At 34.7% G+C, this 12,551-nt stretch overlaps 1 protein-coding gene across 5 annotated transcripts; it reads left to right on the forward strand.

The window, feature by feature from the left end:
• Positions 1–343: 343 nt before the first annotated feature.
• Positions 344–12,509, forward strand: LOC138715357 (zinc finger protein OZF-like). 5 transcript variants are annotated; one of them, XM_069848203.1, is made up of 5 exons: positions 344–438; positions 3,628–3,722; positions 3,840–3,974; positions 6,032–6,111; positions 8,689–12,503. In XM_069848203.1, exons 2-5 carry the CDS (start codon positions 3,633–3,635, stop codon positions 9,365–9,367), a joined length of 984 nt encoding a protein of 327 aa, XP_069704304.1. In that variant the 5' UTR covers positions 344–438; positions 3,628–3,632; the 3' UTR covers positions 9,368–12,503. The 5 variants fall into 5 exon arrangements, with proteins under 5 accessions (XP_069704304.1, XP_069704312.1, XP_069704298.1 ...); XM_069848211.1 differs by lacking the exon at positions 344–438 and adding an exon at positions 453–828 and having other exon boundaries at positions 8,689–12,504; XM_069848197.1 differs by lacking the exon at positions 344–438 and adding an exon at positions 838–1,006 and having other exon boundaries at positions 8,689–12,505.
• Positions 12,510–12,551: the final 42 nt, after the last annotated feature.

Here is a 12,551-nt window from a genome sequence, read left to right on the forward strand (position 1 = left end):
TTGCCTATGTACCAGTACGAGTTTTTCTGGTGGTTTGGAAGAGATGCCCTGATGGCCTTAACTACGCAAGAATAAATTAATAATAATTATCGTGTTTAGTAATGAGACCAGTAAAAAGGATCTAGTGCTTCTAGTAGATACGTATATTTCTACAAAATCTTTCTCAACAGAATGTGGAAGTGTATGTAAGATTTCTAGAAAAGTGTTTAAATTTCTATTGCAAATTTAATATAATATGTCTTACTATAATATTTCTACATTTTGTATTTGTTTAATTGCTATTTTTGTTTCGAGCCATTGAATCCTTGATTGCAGCTAGCATCAGATCACTGCAAAAGGATCATTACGGAATTAAGTAATTATACTTTAAAAGAGAAGTAATTCAGTCTGGGTGTGGGGTGCATACTGCATAGTCAATTATAACCCAATAGGCAGGTGGTAAGTAGCATATTCATAAACAAATGGCACTGTGTTTATGTTTGCATAAGTTTTGACGTAGAGTACAACTTTGAAATTCGTCCCTTATGGGGTGCCATTCTGGAGTAGGGGTGTTAGAAATTAGTAGTAATTTATAACAGCTAAAACTCAGCAACTAATCAACGGATAGTAACAAATGACTCGTTTGAAAGTTATAAGCAGTATTGTGAGCGGTGTGGGGGTGAAAGACAAGTCCGAATTGCGTCAGTGTGTGAACTGAAGGCGCATGAATGACGATCTATGTATCGAAGCTAGACTGTTATGTTGACGGCTAGGCAACACATTCATAGTTTGTTTATCCACGCCATCAAAATGTCTGCACATATGAGACGTGTGTATTATCAATATCAGGTAAAACGACGTAAAATGAAGAGAGAGGAGTCTGGGATATGCAAAAAGGTGGCACTCACCGCTGCTGAACGCATGAGGAATATGCGTAAACGCCGAAAATTAGCTTTTGAACAAGCTGCCAGTACATCAGAAGTCCCACATGATTGTATCTCTGAGGAAACTGCCTCAACCTCACCTGGTACAAGTAATGATGCTTCTCAAAATGCACCTAATAGAATTCCTACTTCTTGAATTATATCTCTAGTTAATATAACCGGCCTAACCACTTTCATGTGGTAAAGTAAACTAAGATGTAATTACGTACCTAAGCCTAGTTGACTAGTTTCAGCTTTATGTCAGGCAGTTCTGATGATATAAAGCTGATACTAGTCAACAATGTAATTACAACATAGTTTATTTTAACACATGAAAGTGGTAATTTTAACTACTGGTATATTCCTAAGTGATATTTTTTGTTATATCTATTTCGGAACCACTCCATAATGCAACTAACATAATTGAGCCATTTTTACACTATTCTAAAAGGGTATATAATGAAGTGAATAATTAAAAAAAAAAAAAAAAAAAGAAAAATTTCATGTATATGTTGAAGGGACTACATTAGTTGTTAGTGCCATTTACCCATACACAGTAACCAACCCAGTCTCATCTCACTTTCATGATTACTATGAGATTCTGAAATGTAGTAGTTTGCTCTTATTTTCTAAAAACAATGCAATTTATGAATGAAAAAAACTTAACCCATCTAAAAGTTTTAAAGACAGTGTGGTAAAGCTTTACCACTTAACTTATAATAATGCTTACCTTACCAGTGTTTTGTTTGCAAGTATTTCTTAAATACAATAGGTCTACTTTGCATCCTTAAAATAGTGCACAAGGTAAAAAAAATAGGCTTTTCATTACATTACAAAACGTTAATGAACATGACCATTCTTTTATCACAGTGTTAAACCAGTGTTAATGGATTTGAGGGAAGTAGGATATGATGATAGAGACTGGATTAATCTTGCTCAGGATAGGGACCAATGGCAGGCTTATGTGAGGGCGGCAATGAACCTCCGGGTTCCTTAAAAGCCAGTAAGTAAGTAAGTTAATCCATACTCACTAGAAGTATTGTCAAATAATGTTACACATTCACAAGTTGTGTGAATTTGTGGTCGTTTTTAGGTTGTTTTTTTTTTTTTTATTAATTTTACCTTTTCGTGAAGTACGACAATAACAACTCATCTTCTATTTATGATCGCCTGAATGTGGTGAGCTTTATGATAACTTCGAATTGTTTTGATGTTACTGGAATATATCTTTCTGTTTTAATCGTGACTCCTACAAAGAATGTCTGCTCGTGTTGTAGGATATATTTCAATGTCATTGACATAAAACAGTACGTTGCTTAATCTCGTTTCCTTGCTTGCAATATGCAGCCTTTTATTTATATTGTATTTTGGGCAATTCTTCAGAACAAATGAACCACTGCTGCATGTTCCCAAACCACATAAAGCCTTCAGGCAATATGGGAGAGGAGGCTTAGATTAATACTAAAGGGTACTCATCTGTGAGAAAATGGAAGCAGTTGCAGGACTTTATTAAAAATTAGCACTAGATAGCCTATCACTTGCAAGTGGAAAGTAAGACCACGTATTTACCAGTGTATACACTTCTAGGCAATAATTAAGTAAACAATTGTGCCTCCTTTCATTCGTGTCTTCCGAAGAGTTACTGTTTTTTTAATGTTTTTTTTTTTTTTTTCAGACAGCCAAATTCTAGGTTTATTTTTTACTAGCCGTATCCGTGTGCTCCGCTGCACCTGTTAGAAATAAATGTAAAGTAATTACATAATTAAAATAGGACGTTTGATCCAGGGAACATTCGTGTTTGATAGAAGGATAAATCGTTTAATATGTTACTTAATTTAAATTGTATTTAAATAATTAAAATGCGATCATTTTGGTCCAGAGAGCACTCATTTGGTGCAATGACAATTCCTTTAACATGTTTCTTATTTGTTATTACATGCAACGATAGTTTAATGAATGTACAAAATAGCCTATTAAGTTTTCTGTGCATAAGAAGTTATTTTAATCTTACCTATCCTCGATTCACTCAGAAGTTACTGTAATAACATTATAGCATTATGTCCATCTAGAGAAACTACACTTTCCAATGGTGAAATAATAATTAATTATACAAATCGGTTAATTTAGCATCCGATATTACTTCATACAAACACAGAAACATTCTCTGTAGGATATGTTTAATATCTTTCGATTGTTGTCCAAGGCCCCTTATAGACGAAGTCATTTTTTCTTATTTCATTGCACCGCCTTAGATGGCGTTATTGTAATTTTAAAACTCATTTATCTCATTAAATATCAGTCCTATCAAAATTTTGCAAAGGGTAAAACTTATCGGAAATCATTTTTAAAGAAACTTTTGTTATGTAACATTTTTTTACAAAAATCAATAATAAGCGAGATATTTCGATTTATTTAATTCAGGCCCCCTTATAACTCCCCTTTCAAATAAAGTATTTTGAATGCAATATAGCATAAAATCTAAGTTACAACGAACTTAATTTATATTCCAATTTTCATATAAATCGATTCGGCCATTATCGCGTGAAAAGGTAACAAACATCCAGATAGACAGACAGACATGCAAAAAAAAATTTCAAAAAAGCGATTTTTGGTTTCAGGGTGGTTAATTATATATGTTAGGACCAATTATTTTTGGAAAATAGAAAATTACCAAAAAATTTGGGCTACAGTTTTATTATTAGTATAGATTTCATTTTTTTTTCAGTTGCCATGGATACAATTAAAGCAGAACTTGAGATAGACCCATTGGCTTCAGAGATTGAAGAGACACGTGTAGAAAATGAAAACCCACTATCAGTGGTAAGTGATTAGATCATGTATTAACATTGGAATGACTGCTTAACGAAAGTATATCCCTTCTCCAGAGGCTAAGTTGTTTCAAAAATATATAACTTGTTCCTCATTATTTGAATACAGGAAGGGAATTTCTTGGAAGTGAATGTGAACGAGATCAAGGTGGAACCTTCTGACCTGAGTTGCGATAGCTTACCAGATGTTAAATGCGAAGGGAATGAAGATCCAGTATGCCCAGAGTTTAAATTTGAAGTTGAGGTAAGTGGAATCTCCGTCGTCTTTCATAACTCTAGTTTCTTACAATAAAATTATAATTACGGTATGCAACAAGAAGCTATTCTTTTCCAGATTCAGTATTATTCATGTTGTGATCTGAAATACGTGACAATGTCTGTACGAATGAGTTATACAGGATGTCGATTAATGTATGGGAAACATTTGTATGTATGTACGTATGTATTTATTTACACTGCAAGTGGGCAAGCACCCGGTGGCAGTGGTATACACAATATAAACAATACACAATAAAACTGCAATACACAATACAATTATATACACAAGCAATAAGAATACACAATACAATTTAACACAATAATTACTATTAATAATAAAATATAAAATACCAAATTTTACAATACAACCTACATATGTATAGGCCCTACATAAGTTTCAATAGTCTTTTACTTTACTCACATTTCACTCACTGTAGTGGCACTGTGACGCATTTCACTGACACTTTAGGACACATTTCACTGACCCTATAGAACACATTTCATTGACGCTATAAATTATCACTGATTGGAAATATTCACTGCACTGTAAAACCATAACTTCACTGACTCACCTCGCTTCACTGATACAACAGTTCAAATAAGTCAAATAATTACATCCTTATGCATACTTATAAACAGAACTACATTTAAGCTAAACATTTCTAGTCTAAGACCCTCTTACACACTATTTTTAAATAATTTGCAATTCAAACCAAGGGAGTAACTCGTCAGGCTAAATAAATAAATGTCACCTTAAAAAATTAAATGTTAAATGTCACCTTAATTTTAATTTGCACTTTATACACAACTTTTAAGTTATTCTTGAATCTCCTTAAGGAAGGACAGCCCTCAAAGACTGCTGCGGGTAGGTCATTCCAATCATTTATAGTTCTATTTAAAAATGAGAATTTACCTACATCCGTTTTCTGTTTCCTACTTTTGATTTTAAAATCATGATCGTGCCTACCATAGTATGTTGGCTTTTCTAACTGAGCCGTTATGTCTACCCATGCTTTCTGACCTAGATGTGCTCTATACAATGATGTTATTCTAGTTTTCCTACGTCTGTTTTCCGAAGTTTCCCATTTAAGTTCTTTTATCGTATCGTTTCCATCTTCTGTTTTACCTTTAACAAATTTAGCTGCCCTATACTGGAGTACTGGATTTGGGGAATGGATAGAGGACCTAAAAACAAGCAGAAAAGTTTACCTATATATATATATAGTCAATTTCGCTTTGTTTTTAATTACAGTTAATTACAGTTACTTTTTCTTTCATATATTTTAGTTCTTACATTCGTGAGTCATGTTCATTGCATCAGTAGGCCTTGTCAAAAAAAAAGTTTACTCATTATTGCCACCTGACAACTGAAAACAAGAAAGGATAGAGGAAGCCTTGAGATGCATGACAGGACACAGCGTATCTTTCTCTTGAAAGTCAGCAATTCCCTAATAAATGAATAGGTCATGGGAGACCACATCCTAGCCTGCTTCCTCTGGCTTCAGTCCATTGTATTTTTACTTATGGGGACATTTAAAAGCAATTATTTACGTACAGTTTTCAAGGCTTATTGGAGAACATTGAAATTATTCGTCAGTGTGTTGAGGAATGTCTGCAGATGCAACAGACACCTGGAACATGGGAGAGAGTAAGACAATCCATGATGCTGCGCTTAGAAGCGTGTATTAGAACTTATGGTGGCTATTTTGAGCAGTGTATAGAATTATGCATGAACTTCGTAAAGAAATGTGTAAAAATATAGTTGTAATAACCTAACATTTATGAACAAAAAATACCTGTAATTAAAAAAAAAACAAAGCGAAATTGACTGTATATTTGTATGAACTTTTCTACTTGTGTCCTTTATTTATTCCGTAAAGGAGGACTTCTCAAGTTTTTTATGCTATATATCTTCCCAATTCAATCGAGACATTTTTTGTGTGTATGTTATGATTTAAGTTTTCTTGTAACTTCTTATGAAACATATTTGTGCTAGCTCTTCTGGTATACTCGAAGTATGACCATGGTATTTGTCAATTTTAGGAACACTCATGGAATGTGAATACTATGAAAGAGGAGCCAATACCTGCTGTTACGGAGGAGAATTGTGAGTTAACTGAGATGTGAGTAGAATGTGAACTTCGATTTACATACCTTGCTTTCATTATTTTAATTGTGACATAATGAATGAAGCTGCAGTGAGTATATCATCCTAAATGGGAAAGAAATCAATGGTGGATTATTCAGAAGAAGAATTACTAGTGACGATTGAGATTTCGCAACTTGTCCCATCTTCAGATAAATATGAAGGGGAGAGGGGAAGGCTTTCCTAGCCATGGAGGTCACAAGTGCCGAAATCCTCAAGAGCATATACTAACAAAAAGTAGCCTTACACCATTGAAGCTGATATATTAATACCCTTTTATTTTCATTATTAAAATTTAGAAGACAAATTAATGTTATCTGGGATTCAGATTGGAATGATATAATTGTAAAGGTTGTATTCATATAAATTATAAAATGTTCTGTTTTTCTAAATACGTACATGTCCTCTTTGTTTCATGAGTAGAATCCCTGATTTTCATTTATAAAACAATAATTATTGTGTACTGATTCTTCGAAAACTGAAATATTTTTATCTGTAACTTTTGAAACATTTCAGTCAGTGACCAGCTTCTTTTCATATGAATAATAGCAGAATCATTTCTTTGGTGAACTCTTAATTCTAGTGACATTACAAAAGTATGCCACTCACAACTGGATGTGAAATGCAGGCATACAATGTGATATGAATTGTGACAACGCTGAGTCCTTGAGCCCCTATGTCACCTCTGGGTCATGAATTCTGATTTTACAAGATAATGCCCAGTCTCCACATGTATCCGTTCGCCCACGCAGTGTTAATCACAACCTTATTTCTCATATACTGTAGTTCAGCTCACATTTTTCTCAAATCGCAGCTGTGTATAAATGACCTTCGCTATAGATTTTTTTTATGTCACAGACATGTTCATGTTCTCTGAATTTCGCTTTTATTCTCCTCACAGTTGAGAGAGAAATAGGTGGCCGATTTGGATGAGTATCGTTAAAAAAATATGTGTACACTGACGTTCAAAGGTATTTGACCTATGATTTTATGATCGTGTAAGCGAACTTTCTAACAATGGGATAAGTCAGAACCAAAGATATGAAAAATTGACAAACTTTGAAAGAGTTCCACTAGTTCTCAATAGGTGGCACCATTATTGGGACTGGGAGCTGTGTAGGGATCTGAGTTCTGCATTCACGACAGGTCTATGCCTGTGTTTATTGCACAACTGAGTGGGCCATGAAAAATATAGCTCTCCTTGGCAACGGTTTTTTGTTATTGGATTTGTATCTTTCTTACGGTAAATAAAACTGTTTCTGAGTTTGATTTACTCATTATATTGTATTCATACTACAATATTTGCCAAGGAGAGCTATAATTTTCATGGCCCACTCAGTTGTGTAATGAACACAGGCGTAGGCCAGTCGTGAATGCAGAACTCAGATCCCTACAGCTGTTGAAAAAGTGTCAGGGAAAATAATTTGTAGATTAAGCATAAACTATTTTTCTAATAGACAAATCAGCAGTTTCGAGTCAAAGTCAGTGTAGTTTTACAATCAATAGAGTAGGATGAAAACTTGAATTCTATAACATGGGTATATTTATCTACGATTGGCAACAGTGACTATTATCTTCGCCATCTATTCATAGAAGTAATAACTAAAGAATCCACACTTACACCAACAAATTATCGATCAGTATCGATTTGTAGTGTCAGATATCTTTGAATGTCAGTGTACCTCCTGTTGTGTACATCTTTTACCACCAAATCCTAATCTTCAGCAGAATCTTAGTTCTCTCATTTTATATTAAAAACATCATATTCGTTAAGACCAGCCTCATGGTCTAGTGGTCAGAGCTTCTGGCTATAGCTCATGAGGTCCTGGGTCGATTCCCGGTTAGAGGACAGGAATTTTTCCTTAAAGGGGATTATTCCTGTGTTCGTCCATGGTCTGGAATTTAGGTTAAGTTTAGATTTAAGACCTCTCCTGGCACCACATTATCATAATCATCCTATCACATCATCGGGGTAATGTAACTCCGCCTTCCAGGCGCCCCAACCTCAGAAGTGGGTTACAACTAAGCCATGGCCAGGAGAGAAGACCAGAAATGTCGAAAAGACAACCTGGTGGCATTGGATTAAAAAAATATATATATTCGTTGTTAATTTCATCAATAAAACTGCTTTCATAATCAGGGATTAACAAAATATGCCAACAATAAGATTGTTACCATAGTGCTTCTGTATAAAAAAATTAAATGTTACATAAAAAAATATGTTCTTTCAGATGGTATTACAAAAACTATAGCGTCACATTAAAAAATTTTCTCGATGACGTGATAACTCGCGTAACAATGGTCTCAAAAATGCTTTGTTCCCATAAAAGTATTCCTTTCTAAATATAAGGTTTGACATGTCTCAGTTTTTTGTCCAAAATCCCCTCATTCAGTTTTAATTCAGTTTAAAGCGTTACTTTTGAAACATCTTGTATATCTTTTAAGGAAAAGATGAAGAAAACTAATAACACTGCATGCATGTCTTTGATGTTGCATTGTGTGTACTGTGGTATCAGTCTTTAGTCTTTGTGACCAGAGGCGTTTGAATTTACAGAACCGTTCAGCCTCAGAGCCACACTGATGCGAGAATCACACCCCAGAGTCGGAAACAGAACAGAAGCAATAACTTAGAGGCGAAGGCTTTCAAATGCAATATTTGTGAGAAGAGTTTTGGACATCGACATCATCTTGTAAAGCATGCTTCAACTCATACAGACGAGAAGCCCTTCACGTGTAACTTCTGCGGGAGGGGATTCGCCCTAAGGACGTACCTTCAAACACACCTGTTAACACATACAGGCGAGAAGCATTTCAAGTGCAAGATATGTTACAAAAGTTTCACACAGATTAATAACCTGCGGAGACATGAATCTATGCACAAGAATGAGAAGCCTTTTAAATGCGACTTTTGTGAGAAGAGTTTTTCACTAAGGCTGTATCTTCAAACTCACACCCTAACACACACAGGCGAGAAGCATTTCAAATGCAAAACATGTAATAAGAGTTTTACACAAAGTAATCACCTCAAAAGACACGAAACAACGCACAACAATGAGAAGCATTTCACTTGTGACATATGTAATAAAAATTTTGCTATACGTGAATATCTGCAACGACATATAGTAATACACAATCGCAACAAACCCTTCAAATGTGACGTCTGTAAAATGGGGTTTTCGTCTCAACAGGAACTTCGACTGCATTCTGCAAGTCACACAGACAAAAAGCTTTAGAAACGTAATGTAATTTGTGAGAAGTGTTTCGTGACGTAATTGCTATTCAGCACTCACATTCTCTTATGTAGCTAAGAATTCTTTTAAATAGGTACCACTTTTGTCGTAATTGTGTAGGTTCGAATTTCTACGATGAAGTTAAAACACTGACTATTCTTGGTGTGAGGATAAGCTTCAGGGATTCTACTGCGTCGTCTTGGTGTTGGTGGCTGACGTTTCGACCGCTGTGTTGTGGTCATCTTCAGAGCAGTTGTTGGATAAGGAAATAGTCTGCGAGCTCGTATATATATAGTAGTCTCGATGGGGGTAGTATTTGCGGTGATAGGTCGTAGGTTCTTCTCCTACGACCTATACTTAGGAACGAGAAACCAGGTCTCCACATATATGCGGCACCCGCCTTCATCTGGACATCGGGCATGGTATCAAGGTCACTCTTTCGGACCTTATGAGAGCCAGTATTTAATATGAATACTCCTCTTCATACAGACCTCAACCGGATTGGACAACATAGGACCAATCAGATGCCAGAAGGAGAACCTACGACCTATCACCGCAGGTACTCCCCCATCGAGACTACTATATATATATGAGCTCGCAGACTATTTCCTTATTCAGCAACTGCTCTGAAGATGACCACAACACAGCGGTCGAAACGTCAGCCAATAACACCAAGACAACGCGGTAGAAGCCCTGAAGCTTATCCACACACCATGTACACCAGCCGCGGAAGCCTACGCGAACACTGACTATTCTTTATTGATTGTGTGTAAGAATATGCAATATCTTGTTTATATTGCTATGGAATTTAAAAGGACCTTTATTTAACACATGGTATTTCAAATTAAAAGACTCTGTAGATGTCTCACAACAAATTTTCTTACCTGCAGATAGTGTGCTATAAGTATTCACTTTTGTTTTGTTATGTTCACTGCAAAACATTAATGAATAATGCCTGTTAGATTTCAGAGTTAGTATTAACCAAATTGTAAAAAGGTATCCAGTGACAATGACAATTATACCTGATACAGAGGAAATATTTACTGATCTTATACATGTTATTCTACTAGCAACAGGCATCTATAATGAACACTAATCAAAATACCCCTCATTTCTCATGAAAAACAGAAACTGAATAGACTATAGTGGACTATGTTGTCAGCAAACAGCTGGATACATTAAGAAGATTGATTTATTGATTGATTGATTGATTGATTGATTGATACTAAGTTACGTTGCAGTATTAATTTTCAGGCAGGATTGCCAGATTTTAGATTTATCAAGCAGGAATTTCCCTTTTCCAATATACATAATACTTACATTTTGGTCTTAAAGAAAAAATGATATTAATATGGGTGAGTCACCGACGTAACACAGCTAAGGTGCTTGCCTGCCAATCTGGAGTACCGTTCGGGCTTGTGTTCGATTCCCACTTGGGCTGATTACCTGGTTGAGTTTTTTCCGAGGCTTTCCCCAACTGTTAGGCGAATGTCAGGTAATCTATGGCGAATCCTCGACTTCATTTCGCTATCGCCAATCCCATTGGCATTAAATAATCGAGTAGTTGATACAGCGTAATTAAATAACCAACTAAAAAGATATATGAGCGGAGTTGATATCTTTGTGATTGTACAAAAGGGGGGAAGAAAATACTGTTGCTTTATATGAAGTTAAACTGATATAGATATCACAATTACAATTTCAATAGATATATATGTTTCCATCTACAAAACATTAATATTTATCAAACTGTAAGTTAAATCATGTTTCTCTTCTATCTGTTTGAAGGGCTTGGGACAATAACATGCTATGCTACTAAATTAAAACAAAATAAGTTAATAGTGATTCTGAGTGTGTCTTAGATTTCTCCAGCTGTGTTATTATTAACACATATTCCAAAAATTAGCTTCATGTTTGCCAACATATTTCAAATTCATTGTTATTAGTTCGTTACAGTGATAAAATTTATTGATACATAAATTCCTTCTATGTTAAAAATTTATTTTGTGGCTTAGTGTCTTACTGTCCCAAATCCATCATTTTACCCACAGGAGAACCTCAGGAAAAACCCTCATCTTTTGATTTTATGCATCAGAAGTATCACTCCATCAGTACTAGGAGTTGATCCCAGTTTAACAGAATGATAAACCCTTGCTCTAGCCTTGAGGTACGTAAGGAATCTACTATGTGCTTATTTATCATCAAAAACATGCGTGAATACACCAAGGGAAGAAACCGTCGGAAATAAAAAAAGGCATCAGTTGATTCATGTGGTTTCGATTTTGTAGTGTGATTATTCAGTGGCTAAAGTGTAGAAGTGTAGTATTGGCAGAATTGACTTTAAAACAAATTCATGCCTCAACGTAACTTTTATTCAAGTGTTTGTCTATTTTATATACGAACAAAGTATGTATAATGTGTGTATGAATAGTTCCTAATATTTATTGACTACGTAGATTAACCATATGTTAATATATTTTTTAATTATTTATAGCTATAAAAGTAGAAAATGTCAAAATTTTGTAGTCTATATTATGCGAAGTTTTCATTGTCATAGTTATCTGAAAATTGTAGTTCATAAAATGCTTCAGTAATGTTACATGATCATAACGATACGCACCTTTAGCATTGTCAAGTGACAGCAACGTAATAATATCTGGAACAATAATTGCAAGGTTCAAGTAATTTAGGTACTGGTAATCTAATATTAGATTGTACTTTATTGTACCTTATTGTCACAGATAAATCCTTCTTTTAAATTGTTTATTGTACATTATTTCTGTCCACTGCACTTTTGTGATCACTTAACACAGTTTTTGTTGGACCAGCATTTTCTGCCATTACATAAAATGGTCTCTCCTAAAGTAACATTTTTGAGATTACTCTGAAATAAGTATTATGTTCAAATGACTTTTCTGCAAAGACGGTACTGTACATGCAATGTTAATAGGAAATATTTTTCCATTTTAAAAGTACAATGTATTTATTTAACTTACATAAATATGTTTGTATTTTATGTATATACATATAGGGGCACTGGTAGCTGAATGGCTAAAGCATCTGCTTTTTACATTGGTAACCAGGTGCGAATCCCCGCGGTAAGTGGAGTTCATGTTAAAAATATGTCTGAAGTTTCGGTAATTAGCAAGGGACCACCCCGTCTTTTACAAGGTATGTGACAAGGTTA

The sequence above is a fragment of the Periplaneta americana genome, chromosome 2 (assembly GCF_040183065.1).
Source record: "Periplaneta americana isolate PAMFEO1 chromosome 2, P.americana_PAMFEO1_priV1, whole genome shotgun sequence".
NCBI classification, from domain to species: domain Eukaryota; kingdom Metazoa; phylum Arthropoda; class Insecta; order Blattodea; family Blattidae; genus Periplaneta; species Periplaneta americana.

What these genes read in the sequence shown, in the direction of transcription:
- LOC138715357 (XM_069848187.1), top strand. Translation starts at nt 844, where the DNA reads ATGAAGAGAGAGGAGTCTGGGATATGCAAAAAGGTGGCACTCACCGCT. An exon ending in AGTTTAAATTTGAAGTTGAG is followed by an intron (nt 3,975 to 6,031) that starts GTAAGTGGAATC and finishes TGTCAATTTTAG; the next exon opens with GAACACTCATGGAATGTGAA. An exon ending in AATTGTGAGTTAACTGAGAT is followed by an intron (nt 6,112 to 8,688) that starts GTGAGTAGAATG and finishes TTGAATTTACAG; the next exon opens with AACCGTTCAGCCTCAGAGCC.